At 40.6% G+C, this 27015-nt stretch overlaps 1 protein-coding gene across 2 annotated transcripts in view; it reads right to left on the bottom strand.

Annotated features, from left to right (window-relative positions):
• The window catches only part of IL31RA (interleukin 31 receptor A), a 33609-nt gene extending 7905 nt beyond the window's left edge, over positions 1-25704 (bottom strand). Inside the window, exons 1-12 of one of the 2 annotated variants that reach the window (XM_064735784.1) lie at positions 25513-25704; positions 14182-14263; positions 13357-13653; positions 11820-11940; positions 10963-11007; positions 10160-10326; positions 8854-9005; positions 6152-6317; positions 5415-5497; positions 4656-4872; positions 2984-3166; positions 181-282 (exon numbers count right to left, since the gene is read on the bottom strand). In XM_064735784.1, the coding sequence (XP_064591854.1) occupies positions 181-282; positions 2984-3166; positions 4656-4872; positions 5415-5497; positions 6152-6317; positions 8854-9005; positions 10160-10326; positions 10963-11007; positions 11820-11940; positions 13357-13653; positions 14182-14233 (1585 nt within the window). In that variant the 5' untranslated portion in view covers positions 14234-14263; positions 25513-25704. The remainder of the gene's footprint in view (positions 1-180; positions 283-2983; positions 3167-4655; positions 4873-5414; positions 5498-6151; positions 6318-8853; positions 9006-10159; positions 10327-10962; positions 11008-11819; positions 11941-13356; positions 13654-14181; positions 14264-25512) is intronic. The other variant, XM_064735785.1, reaches the window with a different exon arrangement.
• Between the last annotated feature and the right edge of the window lie 1311 nt (positions 25705-27015).

Raw genomic sequence — 27015 nt, 5'->3', positions numbered from 1 at the left:
CTTATAGACAAATTTTATTGCTGAACAGAACAGAAATTAGGAACCCTGAAATCTGGGGGTCTTTCCACCACCTTCACCTCTTTTTCAAATAACAGTAGTACCACATCACTAAAAGATAATGCATCCTGAGAAACAGACTACAACACACATTTCACAACGTGATTACTTTAAAATACCTACTTTTTTCTTCAGCATAGATTTGTGTGTAGGATGGAGCTGCTACATTACTTTCATAAAGAGGATACACCAAGATGTTATAGCATATAAATGGTTTGAAGTTTTCTATAAAGGAAAGAAAAGAATATTTACATACAATCTCTATGTGATATTACTACAATGAAAATAGACTAAATCACAAGAGAATTCTAAATATTGTGTTACTGACTATTTGCTTCTACTGTCTAGCAAGCACAATATGCAATTATTGACTTGAATGCTCATTACTAGCTTTAACACACTTTTTTCATAGCAGTATTTGTAAGACCACATGGTTTCTGCATCATTTCTCACTAAAAATACTTTGAATGGGAAATTATACTTCAGCATCATACAACTTCTCTATATAAATCCACTTACTCATCTCTAAACCCTCTATGGTTTTAGAGGAAGTCTCTATTTTCAAATCACCAGTACAAAATTACACTTGAAGGTAGCCTTTTTAATTTCACATATATCGATGTTTAATGTTTTGCAAGAGACAACTTTGTCTCATACATCAGATTGAAAAGCAGTGGGGTCCCCCACTCTTACCACTCAGGACCTGAGGGAATGACAAGTAACTGTGTCAGGAAGGCTTAGGCTGGATATTAAAATGAAAGGTTCTTCACCCAGCGGGTGTTTGGGAAACTGGAACAGGCTCCCCAGGGAAGTGGTCACAGCACCAAGCCTGGTGAAGTTCCAGAAGGGTTTGGACAATGCTCTCAGAAATATGGTGTGATTTTTGGGGTCTCCCATGCAGGGCCAAGAGTCGGACTTCAGTGATTCTTCTGGGACATTACAACACAGAATATTCTATTATTCTTATTTCTACACTGATGTTCTAGTCATGTCAACTGCAGATCTTCTGACCAGCCTGACTCAAGGGTACAGTTGTTGCAAGTGAGATCTCTCCAGCAGAATTTCATGTTTCAAGACATAGTTCCAGCTTCTGGACATGAAGTTTTGAACTCTGAACAATCCAGGAGCCAATTAATCAGCTAGGTGTACCCACCACTTACAACAGCTCCCATCAGCTCTGAGAGGACATATCTGTAGCTTTACATCCCCTGGCATGAAACCAGTGTAAAGGGATTCCTAGATCATTCCTCTCAAGCTCTGCACCTTGCTAAACAAGAATAATGGCTACCAACAGATCCCTGCATGATATCAACTTTCTGCTGCTCTTTCAGTCTATTACACCTATTGCAAATTATATATACATTACTCCAGCTGGTTTTAGCTAGGGTAGAGTTAGTTTTCTTCCCAGCGGCTGGCATGGGGCTGTGCTTTGCATTTGTGCTGAACACAGGGCTGACAATACAGAGATGTTTTTGTTATTGCTGAGCAGAGCTCACACAGAGCCAAGGCCTTTTCTGCTTCTGCTGCTGCCGTGGTGGTCTGGGAGGGGACTGGGGGTGCCAGGGAGGCTGGGAGGAGACACAGCCAGGACAGGTGACCCAGCTGAGCAAAGGGACATTCCAGACCGTGTGGCATCATGCTCACTACATAAAGTGGGGGAAGAAGGAAGAAGGGAGGACATTTGGAGTGAGGAGTTTGTTTTCCCAAGTCACTGTTACATGCAATGGGGCCCTGCTCTCCTGGACTCCTGAACTCCTGCCTGCCCATGGGAAGCAGTGAACTCACTCCTTGCTTTGCTTTGCTTATGTGCAGGACTTTTGTTTTCCCTATGAAACTGTCTCCATCTCAACCCACAAGTGCTCCTGCTTTTACCCTGTTGATTCTCTCCCTGTTCTCACTAGCAGGGCAGTGAGCAAGCAGCTGCCTGGGCTGGGCTGTTTGCTGGGGTTAAACCACAAGAGTCAAACTGAGGTGATGACAGATTTGATTGGTATGTACTAGACTGAACTCACAGCTGTCAGTGCTGTTCAGCTAGTGATAAGCAGGCTCCTGCACTTGCCACGGGGGTCATTTGCCCGCCTGGGTATTAGAGTCTGTCAGAGTTTTGCTTTTGCTGCTTGCGGTAGTGCTGCACTACTTAACACATTACTGATTTGTGCCTGAGAACATTTTGATAACAGCCATGGGGATGTGCCAGGGCAGTGCTGCTGTTTCTGTGCTGATGTTGTGGACAGGCTGGAAGTCAGCGTGAAATTGAGCTGAAGTGTGATGTGTGATGGCGTCCACAAGGGAGCCTGCATCCTGTGGAGGACTCCACACCGAAGCAGGTGGATGCCTGAAGGAGAATGTGACCTCAGAGGGGAGCCATACTGGAGCATCTGGGGGTAACTGCAGCCAGTGGGAAGGACCCATGTCAGAGAAGTTCAGTAAGGACTGTCTCCCATAGGTGGGAAGAGTAGGGAATGTAAAGATTCCTCTGCAACCTGTGGTGAAGATCATGGTGAAGCTGGCCGTCCCCCCTGCAGCCTGTGGAGGAGAGAACTGTGATGTTCTCTCACTAAAACACATGAAAGAGCATGAGTTTTTCCCATATTCAATCTTTTTTTTAAATTCTAGATTTCTCGGATAGAAGAGTCACATCAGTCACAGGCCTCCCTACTGGCAGAAAATCAAGCCACAGAACTGCTTTAACACAAATTCTGTAGCCTAATCTCATATGAGAGCAAGCACTATCTTGGATGTTGCATGAAAATTTGTAAGACTAAAAAATGCTATTACATTAGCAGCAGAGATTTCAGTAAAGTATGTAATAATACTCTTATGTTTAAAAACAGCCTGAGGAAAGCTGAATGAGTTCATCCTTTCCAATCTACCTATAAGTACATGTACATCTGTACATTGTTACAGCTGTAACTGATAAACATACTTTTGTTAATTTTCCACTTTGTAGAATTTGATACATATTGCCATGATCTACCAAAAGGGTCCATCTCCAACTCCTCATACCACTCAACCACGTATTTGGTTATTTCTGGTTCAGAGGTTTTCCACTGCACCACCACTTCTTCATTTGTTGTAGAGGTCACCACTTTTTCAATCATCTGAGAGGCTAAAAATTTAACAGAAAATATCAGCAATTGTCTTCAGAAAAACTTGAAAAACACATACAGAATTCAAGAACCAGTCTCTCTTTCAGAATCCAAATTTTGCAGTGTGTAAAACTTTATAAACCAAATTACTACCAATTTTGCAGGTAGCTTATAAGTAATTTTGATTGAGATGACAAAGGCAATGGAACAGGAAAACAAGTCAGCAAGGTCAAGAATGACACTGAAGCAAAGGTGAATTCTGCATCAGCCTGCAGAATAGAGGTAATGAGAGTCTAAGTGAAAATCCAACTTGGCAAAGCAGAGGCAAAAAAGACCTGATGAAGCAGAGAAAAAAAAGAGATGCATCTGGTGGGGGGAAAGCACATCACAGCGTGGAAAAATCAGAAAAACCTTTGTGGTGGGATGCAAAAGTGGATAGGGAGGTAGTCAGCAACCTCTAGGACAAAATTACATTAAATCCACATATCCAGTTTTCTGATTAGAAATGGAATTTGATTGATTGAGTTCCAGGGGGACACTTGCACTTATATCATGAACAACTCTTGTTAGAAGTGATTCAAGAGTGTCAAATACAACCTGTCTGTCAGATCATGGCTGGCAGCAGAATGTTGCAACACAAAGCAGCATCAGAATTAAACATAAGAGCCAAAGAGCAACTCTTGTGCTAGATCAGGCCAGCTTCCTAACCCTGGCAGTGGGTGGGATGGGTTCTCTGGGAATGTATATGAAATGAGAATGAACACAAGGCTTCTCTCCCTGCTTCCACTAACGCAACGTAGAGACTTCTATTTATCATATCTTTGAGTGATTGTTGAACACTCTGCAATAGTGCCCTGTGGTAACCAATCTTCTGAGCTAACAAAGGGATCCAAAAGAGTTGGGTAGCATTCCTGTCACCCTGGTTTTTTAAGATTTTCTAAGCCTTCTGATTCTTGTAGTGAACTTTCTCACACACTTTCTGTAAATAACTCATTGTTTTGCATTCCTTTATGGAGGAAGAGAGAGTTGATGGACTGTTGGTTTGACCAGTGTCATTGGAGAGGTGTCATTGTCACCCTCCAATCCGCTGTCACTTTTGTAAAACTATAAATATTGCAGTCAGAAAATAAACTTCCCTTTTTTCCTTCACCTTGAGAGGAGTGGTGTGCTTGTGTTCTTTCGTGTTCTACAGCTACACATTCCATAAATTTATTTGGGAGGTGCAAAGTTAGGAAAAATACTAAGCCAACCAAAAAAAACCCTAAGAAAGTAGTACAACAGAAATTCAACAAGACATCACAAAGTATTCATGTCTTAACAACTGTATTTCAAAACAAAAGCCCCAACAATAATTGTCTGTAACAGAAATATGATACATGACAGCAAAATACAAGATACATATGACAGAAGCCCTTAGCATAATTTTGCTTCACTATATCAGAACTTAAAAAGATGTAATGAAAATCACTTTTTCATTAATGAGAAAAACATGACATTGAAAAATCTTACATTTTTCATCAGGGGATGGAATCCTCAAAATAGCTTCAGGAGACTCTCCAGCAGAGTTATAAGCAGTGACAGATATTATATGTGCCTCTTCATTTAAAAGTAAGGTCATTTTCGGTTCAGTAGAATTGTTTGTCCTTTTATGTGCAGCCTTGTTTTCTGGAAAATACTGTATTTTGTAGCCTAGAATTCTCCCAGAAGGCGGAAAGCTTTTTAATGGCTATTAAAAAAATACACAGTAGTAAGTGTTTCGCAGTGTTACCTGCACAAGCAAAAATATATGCTGTATTAAAGATCAAATTACAAAACTATTATACTGTATTTAGAAAAGCAAGGTATTTTTTTCAGGCCCATCTTCAGGACAAACAGCCACCAGAATTTCCTTGATGGATTTCAAAAGTCAAATGCTGAGATTTGAAATGTGAAGAGCCTTTAGACACTTTACTAGAAGATTAAAGTGCATTTAAACACGGCTTTGGCAAACTGGATTATTTAAATGCAGTTTAACAACTTTCAATGAGATTTTCCAGTGATCTGAACACAATTAAATGCTCCCTTTCCACACAGATTACAAAACTCCATTCATCTACCATTCAGTAAACAAAAGCCTTTTCAATTCTAATTTAGTTCAGTGAGCTTTTTTTGTTCTGATAACATCAAATGCCTCTGGCAGTTATATGTCCTACAACACAGAAATACTTAAATACAACATCAGCTACAGGATATCAATACGATTACCAATTCACAAAAAATCGCATGTACCTTCCACATAAGATGTACAGATCTATTTCTAGATGAGCGTGAAGACTTAATTACTCTCCACAAATCCACTTTTCCTGAAGGAGCTGTTTTAAGAAAAAAAATCCACTTGCAATTTGTTGCTGTATTAAAAAGATTGTTTAATATGGTGAAAACAATCAAAAGGTTTCTCTAATATGGTTAAAAAACTCAAAAGGTATCAAACATAGAGTCTAAGAGAAAGAAACTTACTAAAAGTTTTATCTTCTGTAGTACAATGCCTTTTTTTCCCCAATTAGGTACTTCTTTCTTTCTATAAGTTTCCTGCTGCTTGCTTTTATTTGTTCAGTTCTAGAGTCTCTCAGAAGAGATTTTCTAGTCTTGTTTTAAAACTGGTATTTTGATTTCTCTATTTATAATTTATTTCATTGAACACTCATGCTGCACTACTTTTCTGCTACTATCTTAATTTGCTTTGTTAAATCTTCATGTACACTCTTAATTTTCCCTCTCTTCAGTGTCTACTCATCTGCTTTCTTCCTTAGTCCTATGTTGTTTGAATCACTTTTCAAATCTCCTCCAATACTTGCTGTTGTCGTTCAGTTTTCCTCTTCTATCTTTAAACAAAATACACATGTTCTGTTTAAGCAACAGGATTCTAAATTCAATAGAGGATAATAGGCTGTAACACAGTTTTTCCCTACTAAATCCTAATGCCTCCAAGTATAATAGAAGAAAACTTCCACAGGTAGGCAGCTTACCATTTTCTTCTGTGCTTCCATTTTTCTCTCCACTCCATCCACTCCAAAATGCTGACTCATTATTGACACACCGAATGGCAACAGAATAGTCTGTGGAGTCCCACAGACCTGTGAGATTACACGATCCTACTTTCTTCTTAGAATTCAGTGAGACATTGACAAATTCCTGGAAATAGGTACAAGAACAAAAACTATTTGATATAAAATTTAGTGCAGATATATTACTTATTTTTTTTATTACTTAAGAAAACACAGAAGATGCAGCTTTTGTGTATACCACCTCACTTCTCTGCAACTCAAGATTCCTTGTTTTAAACTCCATTTTTCTGTGCAGCACCTTTGTTCCTCCTGTAAAACTCCAGGGTTTGAAAAACTTGATCCCAAACCTGTGGCTTGAACAGGGAACAGCTCACATGTGATTCCAGAGCAGCTGTGCACAGAAGCTGCTGGAGGGAGGAATGCAGTTCCCACTGGTGGGAAGCAAGTGGTTATTGCTAAAGCCATTACTACAATAATGTCCCACAGCAGCATCCTGGGGGACGCAGTGATTCCCCCAGTGATTCCTCACAGTTTGTGAGTCAGCTGGATACTTGTCTCCTGTCTTGTGCATCTTTTCTGAGTTACAAGGCCTTCTAGCTGTTAGCCATAAAACAGTGTAGCTGTGGGCTGCCCCAAACATTATCAGCACAGGATTAAAATGAAAAGGTAAACAAAAGGACAAAAAATTCTGGTACCAAGAGGTAAAAAATAAGACGAAGCCTGTTAGTGGTGAAGGAAGATGGGAGTGTAAGAAATAAATTATGTGTTATCTTTTCAGAAAAGTAATGACAATGAGAGTCATTTCTTTGTCTTGAAAGGAACTTCACTCCAACACCCCCAAGAGGGCTAAAACACAGTGAAGAAATTCTTGGCTTCCATCAGTTGAACCTTCCAATGAAAAATGAAACAGTCTATAACAATGCAGAGTGTACTATAACAACTATAACAAATGCAGACACTCACTCATAAGAACAACATAATGGGAAGTGCCTAATGTAACTGAATATTTTGGTCTGTTCTGATCTCAAGAAACTCACTGTCAAAAAATACCTGCTGCTAAGGGAGTGAATTCAGGGGTCTCCAAACTACTGTAGGTGATAGATTCTGCAACAAATCTAAAATTAAAAAGGCTCCAAAATTATTATCAGCCTCTGGCAGAACCTGACATAGAACTAGAGACATGTTGTACTAGGTTTTAGTTAATTGCCAAAAGGCTGTTAATGATATTGCATTAAAATCAGAAACTTAGAAATTTAGTATATGCAAGAACAAAAACATGTCACATGTTTTTCACTCAGTAAAAACAGTTCACACCAAACTATTTAGACTGGTTTGGTCAGATAACTTTAAAGGCCAAGAAGGTATTTGTCATTTGTGCAAACCATTTTTCCTTAGGTTTTTCTGGGGGTTAGTTTTGGGTTGGTTTTTGTTTTTTGGTTTTTTTTTTTTTTTTTTTTGCCTATATGTGCTGGCAAAGAAAAGCTCCTAGGCCTTTACTAGTCATGGATAGCTCCTGCTTCTTCTGAAATGTCTGTGTGAAAATGCAGGTGTGAGCTGAGGAAGCAAATGGACATAGGCTGTATTTGATAGCAAAAAAAACAGACAGGTTTTCTAATGCAGGTGCTGAAAACTAGACAAAATACACAATCAAGCTGTAGCCCTCCAAGGACTATGAGGTCCTTTCCAAATGTTGAAAACATAAGGACCTCACAGAATGTGTCACAAGGATGCCAGTGCCTTGGTTCCAAAGAGATAAACATCTCAAATAGGTCTTTTAAACAATCGTTAGTTCCATTCCTACTACCCCAACTGTACCTGAGCCATACTGCCCATCCAACTATCCCGAATCCAAGAACCAGTATGTCATATTTACAGTAATGATGCTTGAAAATATGAGAACGATGCTAAGTAAGAAACATCTTTAATCTTATAAATGTTTTTAAAGCTCCGATGACTACTTTGATGAATTTTTCTCTCCCAAAATTATACATGTGGTACAAAAAATAGTAAGATCAAGGCAGAGATCTCAGTTCAATGAACTTTAAAAAACAATCCAAGAAACTTGGGCAGTTCTTTAATCTGGAAGAAGAAACAGTAAAACTACAAATACAATCCCTTCCACATTGAAGACCATAGGAATAGATAATCTGAAATACGCAGATACTGGGGGTTTTACAACCATTCCATTTAAGTGCCAGAGAGACAAACTATGAAAAGAACTTCCCATATTTTTCATCTTGCAAAATTTTTATTTTCATTCACTTGAAAATAAATTTAACATCATTCCATATTAATCAGATTCAAATGCTGCAGTTCTAAGTGAGTGCTGTTTTCAACACCAGAATGCAAGGGAAAAAAAAATATTGTTACTGACTGCATGTGTAATCCCTTGGCCTAGGGTCATGCCTCATCCTTCCACAGAGTAATACTGAGAAGCACAATATGTATCAAAACAGATAATGACCAAAAGAAAAAGGACAAATAACCCTAGAAAACCAAACTGTGTTCTTAAGACCATGCACCTCTGATAACATTCCAGTAAAATAACAAGGTTATTATCATTATTTCAAACACTTGTTCCCTTTTTTCAACTTAAATTCTTATAATATTAAGAAGTTAGTCACAAAGAAGTTGCCATGCAAAAGAAAAATGACATAACTTACGGTAAAGTTTGAATACAAGTTTCTGTATTGAACCTGGCAAATAATATGTTTTAAAGGGATAATCTTCTCAGGCATTTTCCAGGTTACTGTAAGTAACTGCTTTATACCAGGGATTTTTTTAACTGAAATGATTTCAGGAGGGGCAAATTTCTCTAGAATGAAGAAACAAGAACATTAATAGAGGAAAATGCTTCTATAAAAGTTCAGAATTTCTCTGTCTGTGTGTGTTCCAAGAAGTTAAATCCTTATCCCAGTAACACACATCCTATTGGAGTATTTATGTGATGGTTTATTTTATAGGCATAGTTCTACATATGGGAAATTATCTGTAAGAGAAATTACACATTAACTGATTTAATTACACTGAATTTTGAATAACCTGGTCTAATGGAAGGTGTCCCTGCCCACCCAAGCCTTTCTATGATTCTGTGATTCTATTCACAAACCTGCTCTCAAATAGATGTGCAGACATCTTTCATTTGTATCAGCACTGAAAAATATTACCCAGAGACAACAGCAGAGAAAACAAATGAAGCAGAGCTGGGGCGCCAAAGACAAGACTGAACTGCAGATGAGGAAAGAATTCAGCTGGAAATTATCTGATGGGGAGAGAAGCGTAAAGCAGAAAATGGAAAAAGAATGGACTAGCAACAAGAAAAGACATGTCTGGCACAGAGAGTGTAGAAAGTGATGAAGAGTCACAGTAGATCACAGTAGTAGAATACAGAATAAAGGATGTGACTGATGATGAGTGCTGCAGCAAAAAGTATTCCATTATAAGGGTAACTGCTTAACTAGACCACCAAAATGAACAGAGGAGAAGCACAGGACAAACGGAGAAGAGGCAGACAAAATATTATTATTGATCCTGTGTGCAATTATTACTGCACATAGAACAGGTGGGTTTTTTTAACAGAATGTGGAATAGCTGAGCATATGATGGGTGGAACTTGAGAAATTATAATACCACTACCCACTGCAGCGAGGAGTTGCACTGATACTTGGTACCACTCAGAATTATTAAAGTAGAGTCCAAGAACCAATTAGTTTGACAAAAAGTTTTAATATATGGCCTTTACTTCTCAATAATTAAAAATTAGTCATTTATAATGGATATATTAGACATTAGCCTAAAGAAATATTGTTGCAGTTAGATGTTGCCTAGCATGAAAACAACACTCTATCATTTTTCACCACCTCACAGTAAGATCAAGAAACTGTTGTAAATTACTGCTGTAACACCAATTGGAAGAATTTTACATGGAAAGGTCATAAATTAAAACTTTATTGATTCTTTTTTGATTACCTATTTTTTGCAAAGGTATAGGGACACACTCTGTTAAGGATGCACCCAAAACATTTTTAGCTTCCACTTGAAAACAAAAATCATTGCTATAAACATTGTCAGCATAAGAAAGTGAACACGACTCTGTTCCAGCCGGGCAGGGTTTAACTAAATCTGGAGAAGACATCCTGAAAAAGAAAAAATAAAAGCAGTTAGAAATGAAAGGATTTTCTTAGAATAATTCAAACAAATTATTCAAACAAATATAGGCTATTGTTTATATATCTTTGAGGATGCAAGACTTTTTCACCAGGGAACATTTTTAGATGACATGTTTGTGCAAACGAATACCCTTAGCTAATTTCCCTGTCCCCTTGGTACCAGTGCTTTTGTAGTCACAGGCTAGGGAGATTACTCAGCTAGGGAGACACTGGATTAAAATTTATGTTTAGATTTGGCTGCCAACAGTTCTGCAATACAATTCACTTTGTGGTTAATAAGAAGTCTGTGCTTATACAGGAAGGAATAATACTGAAATGTGCTTTCAATGGCTGTTTTAACTTCTGCTTCACAAAAGCAGCTAAGTTATAAAAGATAGAAACACCAGAAGTAGTAAGAAAGTTCCACATTAAAAAGATGGAAGCTTAAAATGTCAAAGCTAAAATGGAGATAAAACTAAAAAGGTTTTCCTAATCTACCATTTAAATTACAAAGAGAGTATACGCTAGTAAAATATTAAAAAGTACCCTCCAGAGTCTGAATTCATTGCCACTCTCAAGAAAAACTTTAGGCATTTTAGAAATCTTTTCATGAGACAATATTACCTGGAGTCTTGGATAGGCAGAAAAAGAGCACCACCAGAAGCAGCACTATAAAGGAGAGACTGATAAGTGCATCTGGGACAAATCTGGACTATCACCTTCAAAATCCTACCTGAGATCTGCCTTGGAACAACTCTGATTTCACCATTTTCACAGTCACTTATGAAAAAGCAAGTTCCTAACCAACATTTAAAATCTAACTGAAATTGAAAGAACTAAGTATCTGTGCTTCTACACTGGAAAGCATGAGACCACTAATTTGTATTTGTAAATAGAAATCCACAAGCAATCCAAAAGGACAACTCTGGATTTTTTGACTGAAACCTTATGACTCCAAGGGTCACTAGGTTAAATGCTACTGGAGTTAAGCAGAATACTGCAGTAAAGCAGTGGCTTAATGAATTTTGATGGGAATTTTTTAAAGCAGATGAGGAACCAATATTTTTTTATGCCCCCAAAATTAGGTTAGTTCATTACATAGAAAGTTTCTGGGAAACTGTCCCATAAAATGCCTTCATTCACCACGGTCACTCAACCTTCAATCTTATTAGTAATGTTACTTCAAAGAACAAGTGAATATCAGCTATAAATATAAATATTTCTCTACTGAATATTGGTTGAGAATTATTTCTTTTGGTTGAGGCTTACTTCTTTTATACAGCACACTAAAAAGGTATCAGACTGCAAGTATTTTCAACAATTACCAACCCTGGATTAATCAATTAAAATTACCGACAAACGCCAAGACTCCAATCTCCATGATGATTTTAAGTTTTCTTTAAACAGAAGTCAGGGTGAGAGAGAAAGGGAACTGGCTGCCACACCCCAGCAACCCAGTGCCCAGTATATCCAGTACTTACAGTTTTCGGTAAAGAGTATAGTTCGTCATAAGATTTGTTTCTCTTCCTGCATTCCAGGAACAGGTGAGGTTAACATCATAGAAATAAATGCAGGAAATATTTTCTGGCACGTCTGGACGAACTACAGTGACAAAGGTTAAAAAAAGCCAGTAAAAATAAGTAACTTTACGCACACCTGATTCTGTTGGTCAAAAAGCAATTATGGCAAACATCAGTGTCTTCATAGTGCTTCATTTTATCATCCCTCACTGCCCTCAGAACTCCTCACATTACAAAAATCAAAACCATTCTTTCTTACCCTGAGGAGACAGCAAGATTTTCTCCAACTATTTCTCAGAAATACTTTACTAAGTGTGCCTAAAGACAGTAATTCTAACTATCATATATCAAACCACTGCATACATTGTCTTGAACACCTAAGCATACACACACCCCGTCTCCCCTCTGCAACACACCTGTAGTTTGAGGGGAGTCCAGAAAGTAAGAGGTAAACAAAAAAACAGCAAAAGCACAAAAAAAAAAAAAAAAACAAAAAAAAAAACCCCAACAACAACAACAAAACAAAAACAAACAAAAATCCTCTCACAGACAGAACTCCTTTTGGTTCTCTCCCAGAATATCCAATTTTTTACCCTATGAAAAATCCAAATCTGAGAAACATGCACAGCCTAAAGAGTGCAGAAGACAAGTTCCTGGAAAACAGATCTGTGTGACCCCGATGATATCACTAATTCTGGACTCTCTTTATCTTATAAGCAAGATAGCACAAAGGAAATAATCTTCTGCAATCTCTGTAGTCTGAAGTCATCCATAAAAATTTAACACCCTAAAAGACTTTCTTGTTACAGCTCAATTTCTTTACTGTTAGAAGAAATTGGAGTGGAAGAAAACTGTGTCCAGTGAAATCAACTGGTTGACAAAGCCCTCTTTTCAAAACAGTATTTTTCTGTCCCATCTAATAGAACTGTCAAAAGATCTTTTATCAACAATCTTACAGCACATTAAGCTTTGCAGACATGCAAGATCTTTTGCTGGATATTTTTCAACAGATGTTTTGCTTTTATTGCTTCTTTATTAGAATGGGACACCCCAGGCATATCTTAGTATACTCTGGACTTAATCTGTTCAATAAATTATAAAATTTGTATACATATTTTAATGTTCTTCATAAGAGAGTGGATTATAACTTCTTTAGAAGAGAAGATTAGAGAGGAAATCCTCTCTGGAGAAAATTGAAGTTGGCTAGGCTGGAAAGAAGATATAACCAAAGGAACAGACCCACTACCTTTGGAACTCAACAGAAAACTTCAGCTAGGCAAAATTCAGGGTCTTTTATAGGTTACAGACCTGTATCAGTAAGGAATGCTGGTAATTTCATGCTTTATTTAAAAAAAATATATATGTGTATAAATATATATGTATGTATATATACACTTGAATACATGTAACACAACAAAAAGCAGCTGTTTTAGAAGTAAAATTATTATACTAAGTTGTTAAAAAGAGTTAAGATTATTTTTTCTGCCTTTCTACTTACAGCCAGATTTAACTTCTGTGTGAGCCAAAGGTAGTTCCTTGCCCAAGTACTTCATTAAACATTCCACATTAGCTGTGCTGTAAGTGAAATTATGGATGGTTATATTAGATACAGTCTTATTCACAATGTTATAGTTTTCTGGAGCAATCAATTCATTATTCAATTTCCAAATGATGTGGCTTGCATTTCTCTGTGGCGTGTAGTTGTTTCTAAGAACACAGGATAGTTTCAGGGAGGATCCTCTTTCAATTTCAGGAGATGAAGGAAAAATGTCAGCATCTCTGATGGAGTTTTCATCTAAAAACAAAATCAAAGACATCACATAGCCATACTCCTCTTAAAATACTAGTAGAAAAATAGTAAGTTGTTTTGTTGTGAACAGATAATTAAATTAATTTTTTATATAGAATTCAAATAAAATGCCCAGTTAGTCATTCAAATCAGACATTCCTGTTTGAAAATGCAGTTCACATTAAATACTGTATTACAATAGGTTTTACATTAGAGTGATGTTTCAACAACTTCACAGAAATAATGAGGAAGTTTCCATTCAGATACTTTTTAATAGCCCTAAATGAAGAAAAGAAAGTCTTGTACTTCAAGCCTGTTTTTATAAAACATTCCTATCAGTAACAGCTATGCATGTAATTTACATGCATTTATCACTAATACTTGCAATATCCAAAAATACATTAAACAAGTAAGACTAACATTTACAACTAAGCTGCAATATATTTCAGAACTCTTCAAAATTTCATTTGGAGAATGTTATCTTTTGGAAAAACTTCGTACGGCAAGACAGGTGCTAATAATCCAGAAACATACCTGTTACAGAGATGCAGAGCAGGACAAACATCCAAATCAAATTGCTGAACATTTCCTTCTCAGTAAGTATGGGCAGAAAACACTGTCATAAAATAAAAAATTTAAATGATGTTTTTTATTTTTAGAAGTAAAGTGAAGATGCCCTTTTAATATTTTGTTAGCATTTGTGTCAGAGTTAATAATGTTATTCAGCTTTTCTCACTTGATCCAAGTGAAGTATTGCTTTGTCTAAGTGTTACTTTTCTGACCGATGCAGTTTTACTAAGACAAGTTGCACACATTTACGAAAAAAAAATAGAAAGATAAGCATACCTAAAACACGGCTGAGGGCAATCCAATCCACACAAGTGTTTAACCTTCCAAAGATCATGCAAGTAACTGGTAAGAAATGTATCTCCATTCACATGACATTCAGCCTGCCTAGTCTTTTCTAAGCAGATTCATCCAGTGAATTCTTTTGAAAATGAGGGCTCCTACAGGAGAAGGAATTATCTGCCTCTCTTGTTCATCACCTCCTAGTAAAGAAATTGTTCAGGAAGTGGACATCAGTCCAGGCCACCTTTCACCCAAAAGAGGGTGAATTCATATTGGTTTTTTTCCCATTTTGCCCTGGCAGCAGACCTGAGTGCACTCTGCAAAGACAAAGGAAGGCACCTCTCTTTGCCTTTCTTTTTGAAGAAAAGAACTACTGAACTACTGTGCAGCCAAAAAACCTCAGACTCTGGGTTAAGAAGGAGGAAAGCAAAGTAGTAGACTGATTTCTTCTAAAAGGACAGATGAATCTAGGGTTCCGTATGAAAAAAATTACAAAAATCAAACACTGTCCTTGCCTTGAGTGCTGCTATCAGCACTTACAGAATCACAGAATGTTTGTTTGGAAGGGACACCTACTGACCATCTGATTCAAACTTACAAAGAGCCTCCTACAGCCAGTTCCCCAGGACTGTGTCCAGACAGCTTCTGAAGATCTCCCTTAATGGAGAGTCCACAAACTCCCTGGGTAACCTGCTCCACTACTCATTCACTCTCATAGCAAAAAAAAGTATTTCCTGATGCTCAGAAGGAACCTCCTGTGTTTGAGCTTGTGCCCACTGCCTCTGGTCCTATCACTGGGAGGGTTCTGGCTCTTTGGTACTGCTGAGACTCCTCTGAGCTTTCTCTTCTCCAGGCTGAATGGTTCCAGCTTCCATATGGCAGATGTACCAGTACATTAACCATCATTGAGGCCATTCCCTGAATCCTCTCCAATATCCATGTCTCTCTTGACATCAGGAATCCAGAATTGGGACAAAATACTCCAAGTGTGGGCTCAGCAGTGCTGAACAGAGGGATCATCATTGACCTGCTGGTTGCAGTCCTAACACAGCCCAGGAAACCAGCATTCCTTGTCACAAGGGCACATTGCTGGCTCATGCTCTACTGGGTGTTGGGGACCACCAGAGCATTTTCTGCAAAGCTGGCTGGTGGAGACCTGGACAGGCCCCTGTGCTGCTGTCTGGGGTTGTACCTCCCCAGATGAAGGACTTGGCACTTCTCCTTATTGAAGTTCCTGTCAGCCCATTTCTCCAGCTTGCCAAGGTCTCTGTGGACAGCAGCTCAGCCCACCAGCTTATTTCTCATCCCTTCCAGTTTTGTGTCATCAGCAACCTCACTGAAGTCAGGCTCGGCCACAGCATTCTAATCCAGAACATGCTGAACATGACTGGAGGGCCCAGTATGGCCCACTGGGGTACATCACCAGTGACAGGCCCCCAGATGGACTTCACCACTGATCACCACCCTGTGGGTCCATCTATTTAGCCAGTTTTCAATTCACTTCACTGGTCACCCAGCCTACACTTCATCAACTTGTCTGTAAGAACCTGTCTGTAGAGTGGACCAACGCCACCATGAACGGCAACCCACACTACTCCTTCGGCTAGCAAGCAGATCTGCCTGTAGAAAGCAGAGGTCCCAGATCCCCTTAACCACACAAGGGCCTAGAGCCCAGTATTCCTATTTCCTGGACAAGTAGCTCTAGTTACCATGCTCATAAGCAACACTTGGGCATTAGAATTTTGCAGCTAGTTGGGGTCCATGTTTCACATTAGGTTTGTCTGGAATTTTCAGCTCTCCATCAAACCTGTGTATCAGGAAGGCTCCAGGTGGGAGGCAAGTACTATCTCCCTAGAACAGCCACACCAGTAGCTTTCAGTCCCAACAAAGTATCTCCTCCTCCCACAGGTTCAGATAATGCCACAAAGCAGGTGTGCACCAGGTCACTGGACAGAGATCTAAGTGGGATATAGGCAGTAGGGGTTATGCCCTATGCTATGGTTCTTTCCACAAAAGATTCTTGGATTTGCTAAAAATTTAAACTTTACAGTAATCTAAAATAGAAAAACATGGTAAAAACAATGCATTAAGCTCAGTTTCTGTCAGAAATCAACTTAAATATTATTTTAAGTTTGTCTTGGGAAGCACTTTACAAACTTTAGGGCTATGACAGTAAAAAAACAGGAGGAAAAAAAATGAAAAGCACATGTGGGATACAAAGAAAAATGCGGAGGAGTTTGCCCAGTGACATATTCCTAAAATACAGCAGTAGCAAGATGTGTACCAACAAGAAATGAAGCCAGTCCATAAAGAGAATATATTACTTTTTCATGTAGGGTATATGTTCTTGTTCTCAAAGAACTAAAGATGAATTACACATTCCATGTGGCAATTAAAACATAGCAGTTGTTCCAAGTATTCTGTTCCAGCACAACACCAGAAGCTTTCCTCATTGCCCTTGATGTATCTGGCCAGATTTAATTCTATCAGGATTTTAAGCTTTCCTAATCTGATCCCTGGTTTCTTTTTGCATTCTTCCCAAGCTACCTGTCCCTGCTTCCACTCTGTATAGACCTTGTTTTTGTGTTTGAGCTCATCCAAGCAGCCTTCCCAGTGTTTTTGACCAACTTTCTCTTTGTTAGAATGCATCAATCCTGAGCTTAAGGAGGATGATCCTTGAATACCAGCTCTCTTGGGTCCCTCTTCTCTCCAGAGATTTATCCATGGTGTTCTACCAAGCAGGTTCCTGAAGAGGCCAAAGTCTGGTCCCCTGAGTCTGGGATTATGAGCCTATTGTCCTTGCTGCCCTAAGGACCTCAGGCAAATTCAACATTTCATACTCATGGCAGTCAAGATTGCCCCTGAGCTTCACCTTCCCACCAGCCCCTCCTTGTTGGTGACAACACAGTCCATCACAGCACTTCTCCTCACCAACTCTACTGTCACCTGGAGAAGGAAGTTACCACCAACACATTCCAAAAACCTCTTGGATTGCCTAAACCCAGCTGTGTTGTCCCTCCAACAGATACTGGGCAGGTTGAAGACCCCCATGAACACCAGGGTTTATGAGCACAAGGTTGCTCATATGCAGAGTTTCATCTGCCCAGCCCTCCTGGTCAGGTGGCCTATAGCAGACTCCAGTGCAATGTCCCCTGTCCCCTCCCTCCCTTTAACCCTGACCCACCCCTGTCTGTCAGCTCCTCACCCACCCCAGGCAGGGCTCTGTCCTCTCCAGCTGTCACTGACACAGGAGGTGACACCTTCCCCTCATCTCCCTGCCTGCCCTTCCTAAAGACCCGGCATCCTTCCATTCCAGCACTCCAGCCACAGGAACTGTCCCACCACATCTCCACTGAGACAACAAGATCACAGCCCTGCAGGCACACACCTGTCTCTAACTCTCCGTTTATTCCCCATAATAAGAGCTAAACCTTCTGCTGATATCCTACATGCAGATTTACTATTTTTGAGGGGATATGAGACAGAAGAGGCTGCATTTCAGCCAAAATAGTCCAGCTCTTTCCAAGAATAAAGCAAAAACTAAATTTATCAGATTCCTTTAACTAGCTCCAGCAATTCCATTCTTTCTTAGAAAGGAGATGGAATTCAGAAGCATTGGCAAACCATAAAAACATTTTTGCATAATGCTTAAGCTGAAAATACCACATGACATATCCCATCACAGTGGAGCACAGAACTGCATGAGCAGGCATGATCAAGCTGGCTGCAATGCCAAGTTAGAAGCCTTTGAAAAATTTCAGTTTCCCATGCACACCAGAATGCTTAAACAGTTGAAGATTCCATCCAGACTCGGTGCTCCTCATCCTGTATCCATTCGGTACCTTTTCCCCCTCTTCTAGTTCTACTCTAGTACTCAGCCATACCATAAGTCACTTCCACTTGCCAAAACAGCAGAAGACTAAGAAAAAAGGTATTTGTACTACATTAGCAAATGTAAGGAATTTGAGTCAGTGAAACAGAGGAGATAACTGGGGAGAGAGACCTCCATGACTTTTCCCAGATGTGAGCTGGTTATTTTGTTCAGTCCTCCTGCTTCTACTTTGTCCAGTATCAATTAGCAGCTGTTTATATGGCATGACAGTTACTACTTGCCAGAAACCAAGGTAGCGACTTAGCAGGTTACAGTGCTGCTCAAATCTTATGTGCTTGTCAGGACACTGATAAATGATATGTGACAAGATAGCTCGTTGGCTGTTTACTGAAGAGTTGTATATGTAAATGTGATCAAAGAACGTGCCTGAGTGAAAATTTCACCATATGTGTATAACTGTTTAACTTAAAAAGTCTATAAAAGCTGCCTTCTTCAAGTGATGAAAAAATTGATTCATCAAAGCAAGACTTTTCCCCATATTGCATTTAAGACCATTTATTAATTTATTAATTGCCCTTCTTCCCCATTTCAGGACACGAAACTTTTTTCCCTTCAGATCTTATTCTAGGATTGCTTTCAACTACATGAACTACATGCCTCTGGTATACAGTGTACATGTTACACCAAGAATAAAGAATATCTATAAATGTAAAGACAGCGTGTCATGGAGTCATTGAATCACAGAATGCTAAGGGTTGGAAGGGATCTTAAAGACCATATAATCCTAACCCTCCCTTCCATGTTCAGGGACACCTCCCATTAGACCTCGTTGCTCAAAGCCTTATCCAACATGGCCTCAAACACTTCCAGGAATGGGGCATCCACAACTTCCCTGAGCAAACTTGTTCCAGTATTTCACCACCCTCACAGTAAAGATTTTCTTCCTAGTATCTAATCTAAATTTCCCTCCTTTCAGGTGTGTATTTTGCCCTGTCACTCCAGTTCCTGTCAGAGAATCCCTCTCCAGCTTCCCTGTAGGCCCTTTCAGGTACTGGAAGGTGTCTCTGAGGTCCCCACACAATCCTCTCTTCCCCAGGCTGAGAAGCCCCAGCTTGCTCAGCCATCCTCATAGCAGGGGTGCTCCAGCCCTCACCAACCTCCTGGCCCTCCTCTGGACTTGTTCTAACAACTCCTTGTCATCGTGCTGGGAACCCAGAGCTGGATGCAGTGCTGCAGGTGGGCTCTCAGCAGAGCAGAGCAGAGGGGTAGAACTCCTCTCATCTGCTGGCCAGTGCTGCTTTGGATGCAGCCCAGGATTCCCATGGCTTTCTGGGCTGGGAGCGCTCACTGCTGGCTCATGGTGAGTTTTTCACCAGCCACTACCCCCAAGTCCCTCCCCACAGGGCTGCTCTCGATCACTTCTCTGCCCAGCCTGTGGGTGTGCCTGGGATTGCCCAATGCAGGTGCAGGACCTTGCCCTTGGCCTTGCTGAGCTCCCTGAGGTTTGCAGGGTCCCACCTCTCAAGCCTGTCCAGGTCCCTGTGGATGCCATCCCTGCCCTCCCCTGTGTGGACAGCCCCACCCAGCTCAGTGTCAGCAGCAAACTTGCTGAGACTGCCCTGGATCCCACAGTCCACGTCCCTGACAAAGGTGTGGGACAGTATCAGCCCCAGGACCCACCCCTGAGGGACACCAGTTCTCACTGGTCTCCATGTGGACAAGGAGCTATTGAGCACAACTCTTTGTGTGTGGCTATCCAGCCAATTCTTTCCCCACTGAGTGGTCCATCCATCAAAAGTCTCCAACAAAGAGACAAAGATGGCAAGCGGGACTGTCAAATTCTTTGCTTAAATTCAGGTAGACAATGGGAGTTGTTCTGCCCTTGTCCACCAAAGCTGTAGCACCCTATCAGAGAAGGCCATCAAATTTGCCAGGCATGGTTTGCCCTTAGTAAAGCCATGTTGGTTGTCCCCAAACACCTGCTTGTTTTCCATGTGCCTTAGCACAGTTTCCAGGAGAATCTGCTCCATGATCTTTCCTAGCACAGAGGAAAGATGCTCTGTAGTTCTATGGGGTTTCTGCATTCCCCTTTCTTAAAATGGGTGTTATAGTTCCTCTTTTCAGTCATCAGAGACTTCATTTGACAGCCACAATTTTTCAAAAATTATGTACAATGCTTTAGGAGCTTCTTTCTGCCATCCTCCCCTCAGGACCCACAGATGAATCTTATAGGATCCCATGGATTTGTGCACATTCAGACTCCTTAGATGGTCTCAGACTTGATCCTCTCCTACAGTGGGTTTAGGGTTTTCATTCTCCCAGTCTCTGCATTTGCCTCTTGACTTGATTGACATGGCTGGAACTCTGCTGTTTAAGACTGAGGCACAGAGATTGTTGAGAACCTCAGCCTTCTCTTCGCCCAGGGTATCCATGTCTCCCATTTCCTTTTGAAGAGGGCCTAATCTTTCTCATCCTTGCAACATATCCATGGACACAAGGTGCGCAGTGCCCAGCACAGGGGGACAATCCCTGCCCTGGCCCTGCTGGCCACAGCATTGCTGATCCAGGCCAGGATGCCATTGGCCTTCTTGGCCCCCTGGGCACAGCCTGGCTCATGTTCAGCTGCTCTCACCAGCACCCCCAGCTCCTTTCCAGCCACTCTGCCCCAGCCTGTGGAGCTGCCTGGGGTTGTTGTGACCCAAGGGCAGGACCCAGCACTGGGCCTTGTGGAACCTCACACCACTGGCCTCAGCCATGATCCAGCCTGCCCAGATCCCTCTGCAGAGCCTTCCTGCCCTCCAGCAGATCAACTCCTGCCCAACTTGGTTTCACCTGCAAACTGACTGAGCGTGCCCTTGGATCCCCTTGTGAGGATCTGCAATAAGGATTCTGAACAGGATGAGGCCCCAGTACTGAGCTCTAGGGAACCTCATTAGCAACCAGCTGCCAAGTGGATGCGGCACCATGCAGCACTGTTCTTTGTTCCAGTCATTCAAGAATTTTTAACATCTTTGCTGATATGTGACAGGGAATTCTTCCCTACGAAGTTTGACACTCTTCTAACAACTATGAAGGAAGAAGCTGAATAGACACTCCTCCTTTTTTTTAGTCTTTACCATCCATTGCTACAGCTCTCCCATGGTGGCTGCCACATGGAGAGACAGACCTTGCCCTATCTACAGCCAGAAAATGCTGAAAGACAGGAGCCTAAGCCTCTGCTCTAGTCCACTGGGCCACTCAGCTGCAGTGTTCTGCAAAATGCACCTGGAAAAGCAATAACCATGAGTTTTCAGAACTCCAAGATTCAAATCCATCAGCACTTATACAAATTCTAGAGAGAAAGAGGACATTCAGGAAAATTATTCAAATATGTACTTCAGCATCCTTTTTGGTAACAGGGTGCCTCAGATTCATGATCGGTCAGGACTGCAGCAAAGGTGAGCACCAGTGAGCATCTGAAGAGGAAAACAGGGTTTCCTACATTGGTCAGAGAAGACAATGACATGTGAACATAATAGAAGAAGCAGTAAACTCAAGGGACAGCTAATGGGTATTTTCAACTTTTTAACCCCTATGACCTATGCGCTGACAAGCCCATCATGAGAAAAAAGACAGATACTGTGATGAAAGATCCTGGGCACACTGATTCCATAATCCACAGTCTTTAACTGAGCCAAAAATAGTCAGCTGAACCTCTGGGCAGGATGAATAGCAGTCAAACATTTACCTTTAAATAGAACTCGATTGAAACAGGTGTTAGGTGCACTTTCTTCTGGAAAATAAACCTATATGTATTTTAAATTATGATGGCCTACCAGAAAACTTAATGGTATATCATAATCTACTAACACAATTTATAAATTCAAACACTGCATATCTATTCAGAAAACTACTAAACTTACAGACATATCTGAAGGACCCACATGGTGAGGCTCTGGAAATGCTGTATCAACTGTTGACCACAGAAACTTGTTCAAAAAACACAGTAACATCAAAAAAAAAAAAAAAAAAAAAAGAAAAAAAAGAAAAAATATAAAAAAATCATCATAATGTAAAACGACGTCAATTTAAAAACTTCAAACTAACTGGAAACTGAAAAGCAGGAAAACCATTTTTCCTCTTTCAGTCTCTAAATAGCCAATGCAGGCACAAAAGGATAAGATACATTTGTTCCAAAATTCTGAAGGACACAGTTACCAGGAAAAGTCAGTTTTGCTAATAACTGCTGATAACAGTTATTTTGCTTAGTATATCCTGGAGTTACAGATGCAAAACATCTTCAGAGAAAGCCTTTTCTTTCTTATAAAACAGCACACTGAATATTCATACATTATAATACAAAATACTGTTACATTGGAATTTAAATAAAACTTTTAACCGCATGAGCTTGGTACTAATTGGTAAAAATAGAATATAATTCATTATTCTCTGAACAACCCTAACAAATAAGCCTTTATATAAATCTTAAGGTATAAAATGCTCAGATAGATAAAAGAGCCTCAAAACAGGTGTTCCTCTACTAATCAATGCATTGTACCTCATAAAAGAAAGAGAATTTTTATGCCTTAAGTTACAAACACAAAACAAGATTTACTTTCTTTATCTTTACATATGGGTCACTTTTTAAATTTTAACTATATGATTTCATCCAATTTGCCAATGCTCACTAAAAGAAAGGTCAGGCTATCAGGATCACTAGAACTAAATGTTGGTTATATTACCTGACGTAATTTTGCTTTCAGGCACTATCCTCTCCTGTTCTTTTTTCACTGATGAAGAAAAAACAGACAAGCTAAGGTTTAAAGAGAGTTCCTGTACAGCACTGGTCTTGGAGCAAACCTCCTTTGGCTCATTGTCTGTGTGACTACAAAGCCTATTTGGGCTGCAAGGGTCTACTTTGAGAGATGATTTTGCATCAGATGTTTCAGCAAGTAAGATGTTATTAGACAATGGTTGCCTCCATGCTCCTGTGTGTTGGTGGAGAACAAGCTGTCTCTGGTGTGGCAAGCAACTAGGTGAGCAAAATGGATGGGCAGGGTAGGAGGATCCATGCACTGAACTCTAAAGAAACATAGAGCTCTCACTGAAAAGAGGGTAGCCAGATCGAAATCTTTTGCATTTGACAGATTCAGGTGGCTTCAATCTGTAAAGTACACCTGTCAGAAAATCATAAGGAAGAATCACTCTACTGCTTCAGAGCATTAGTTTACCCTCACCAGTCTTGCCTTTCAAACTAAGAGTGGAATTAGATGTAAAACACACACCTACTTAAATAATGTTAATAAAACATCTTTTGGAAGAAAGCAAATATGTTTCTGGACTGTTATGGAATCAGCTACAGCCTCAAAATGCATAATATAGTTATAATCCCTGTAGTACTGCAGTGCTGCAAGTAGAAGAACACAGAACACAGTGCAGGTAATACCTATGCTCCACAGACATGAGAAGGCAAGAGAACAAAATAAGCACAAAACTTCACTTTCATACTTTCTTCACACTCAAAAAATATGACCATGACCTTGAAATGTACCTGTCCGTATATGTTATATATTAAATATCTGAAAAAGATAGTTGATCATGTTATTTTAGAAAACATTAAAACTCAGATTCATTGCAGCACCATAACCCTGCTGCTTCAGATCAACTCCTAAGGGTTATATATCCGGCTTTTCTTTACTATCTATGCTGTAAACTTTATTAACAATACTTTTGTATCTTAGTCAAAACTGCAAGGCAAAATATGGCATAGTAGTGAGAATCAGGCTTGAAACACTACTAAACACATTTATGTTTTAACTTCTCCTAATTTATGTTTTAACTTCTCCTAATATGGAATTTTTGGATTGAAAATGCCCCCTACAAGCACCAAATCATGCAAAAATCCTCAGGTTTAAACGACTGTTATAGAAAAATCAAGATCTTTAATCTTCAATACTGCAACCTCTATGATATAAGCCCAAAACTTCTTTCTCCCTTTTTCCCCTTTTGAGACCTGTTTTGTTACAGATTAGCCTCTGACAGAAAAATCTGAACTGACCACTCCATTCTTCCGCCCAATACACAAAGCTTCCTTCAAGCACAAAAACATCCTCTTGCCCAATCAGTTTCTTAATTCACAGATAGAGTCCAGAAGCTGCATTTCAACTATTTTAGACAATCATAGAATCATTTTGGTTCCAGAAAACCATCAAGTGCAACCATTAACACACCACTGCCAAGTCCAGCGCTAGCCCATGTTCCCAAGCACCACATCTACAAGCCTTTTAAATACCCCCAGGGACAACGACTCCACCACTTTGCCAGGCAGCCTGTTCCAGGGCTTGACAACTTTTTCTGACAAGAAAGACTTCCTAATATCCAATCTAAACCTTTCCTGGTGCAACTTGCAGCAATTTCCTTGTCTGTTGTTTATAGCCTGGGAGAAGAGACTGACCCTCATCGCAGCACCTCCTTTCAGGCAGTTGCAGAGAGTGATAAGGCCATCCCTGAGCCTCCCTTTCTCCAGGAAAAACACCCCCAGCTCCTTCTCACAGGACTTGTGCTCCAGACCGTCCTTTCCCAAAAGACAAGTCATGCAGTCCATTACAAGTAAGAAGGCAAGTGACACTCCCCCAGTGTAAGCACGAGGGCATGGAGATGATATTCATTATGGATATGTACACAAACACATTACAAAAATATTTTTCTCAGAAGGCAGAAATTGCAAACATTGAAGAAACCTGGGGCCAGTACATTTAGATCTGATTCACCACTTCGAGAAAATCTGTGAGTACAAATTAAGCAGAGAGCAATTAAGTAACAGCTTTTCCTTCCTTTGATTACATACACGGCAATCATTTTGAGAACTGACTCTTAACCATTACACACACAAGGAAAACCACTGCCAAACATCTGCATTGCATTCTTTACAAACTGAGACAAATGAGATAAACAAAGTTTCAATTCTTACTATCTCACGGACTTGAAAGAAAGAAACTAAAAGAATCTTTTCGGCCCGAAGAGACACAGAAGCAAGTCCTGCCCCAAGTCTCGGACGAACGCCTGGAGAGATGCGAACGCAAGCAAGCTTCACTGCTAGAGATCCACGCGAGTAACAGTCCGGGGAAGAGTTTCACACTCTCCCACACTTCATATAAATGAACGCGAGCAGAGACCCCTCTGCTGAAAGCATCTTTTTCACTTACCTCAGCTACGCTTGTTTTAACAGGGGCCTCTGCCTCCCCGCGACCGCGAAGGGACGGACAAAATGGGAAGTTGCCCGGCAGAGCACAAATAACGCTTTTTCCTGTAATTCCGAAGGCCAGAACGCCCCACGCCCGCCGCCGGCACTAGCGGGGCAGGGCTCCGCAGCAGCTGCTCGCACGGCCCCGGCTGCCCGCGAGCGGATGCTCTGCCCTGCCCGGAGCCGAGACGGGAGCCCGCCCCCGGAGCCACCCCCCAGCCCTGTCCGGCCCCTCCGCGCCCTGACCAACCCCGCCCGGCCCCGCCGCGCCCTGATAGCCTCCCGCCGGCCCTGAGGCCGCTCCCAGCTCCCGCCGCACGGGCTGTGAGGGCGCGCCCCCGCAGCCCCGGCGCTCTCTCGGGCGGGAGTGTAGGCATTGGCATTTTGGTGCCCGTGGATCAAGTAAAGAGCGTCTTTAAATCGCACAAAGACGCGCAGCGAAACAAGGATTTTGGGTTGGGTAACAGCCACCGCCGAGGAGCACTCCCGCGTAAGCACCTCATGCATCATTCAGCGCACAGGCAGGGGAATAAATCAAGGGGTGATCCCTTTTAAAAGTTACAAAAGTATTTCACTTAATGCCTTGGAAGAAGAGTGCAGCCAACAACAACATAAGTGACTGCAGCAATGGGACTGAAAATCAGAAAGAACTTTGCAATTAAGATGCTGTGAATTTAGTAAATGGAAATCCAAAGTCCATAGTTAATGTGCCTCCTACTAAGCAGCAACAGTCCTTGCTAAGCAGACACTCCCCAAGAACAGATACTGAATTTTAATAATGCAGTCAGTACATCAAGAAGTCTTGGTCCCAGTTCAGGAAGAGATCCATTATAGACAGCAAGTTGTTTTTCCTGCACCAGTGTCACACACAACAGAAGCTGTAGATAGACTCGTTTCGACTTCCATGATGTGTGCAGCTCAGGTATTTTCAGGCTATTTTAACATGCAAGCTCAACACCCACTCCAACTTCCAGATCACTCATAAGATTCACCCTCTTCAGCCAGTCAGCCCATTTGCTTCCCTTTTATTTTTGAATGATGTTGCCATCTCCCCATCACCCATAACCTCCGTGTGAGGCTGCACTGGAAACTGCTTTAATGTTTTTAAATTCCCCTTGCTATTTAGAAGTATACATTAGCATGGATAGTGTTATTTTGAAAACTTGTGTTTGTTTTGCTATGAGGTAATAGATTAAACAGAAATGTATGTCTGCCTCTGAAGCAGAACCAAACTGTAATCTAAGTGCTCTTTGGTATACCAGTTTTGGTTTTTTTCTTTACTGAGAACATAAGAAAGGGCAGGATCAAACCCTTAATTATGTTTAATTATTGAACCTCTACTCTAGACTTGGTCGGATTCTCACACATTAATACATGGATTTCACTGACACACTGGAAGTTGGCTGCTCAATCTTTCAAATTCATTAAAAGCTGCACGACACCTAAAAGACTAGTTAAACATTTC

Source organism: Zonotrichia leucophrys, chromosome Z, assembly GCF_028769735.1.
Source record: "Zonotrichia leucophrys gambelii isolate GWCS_2022_RI chromosome Z, RI_Zleu_2.0, whole genome shotgun sequence".
Taxonomy (NCBI): Eukaryota; Metazoa; Chordata; class Aves; order Passeriformes; family Passerellidae; genus Zonotrichia; species Zonotrichia leucophrys.
This window is presented reverse-complemented; position numbering and strand designations above follow the sequence as displayed.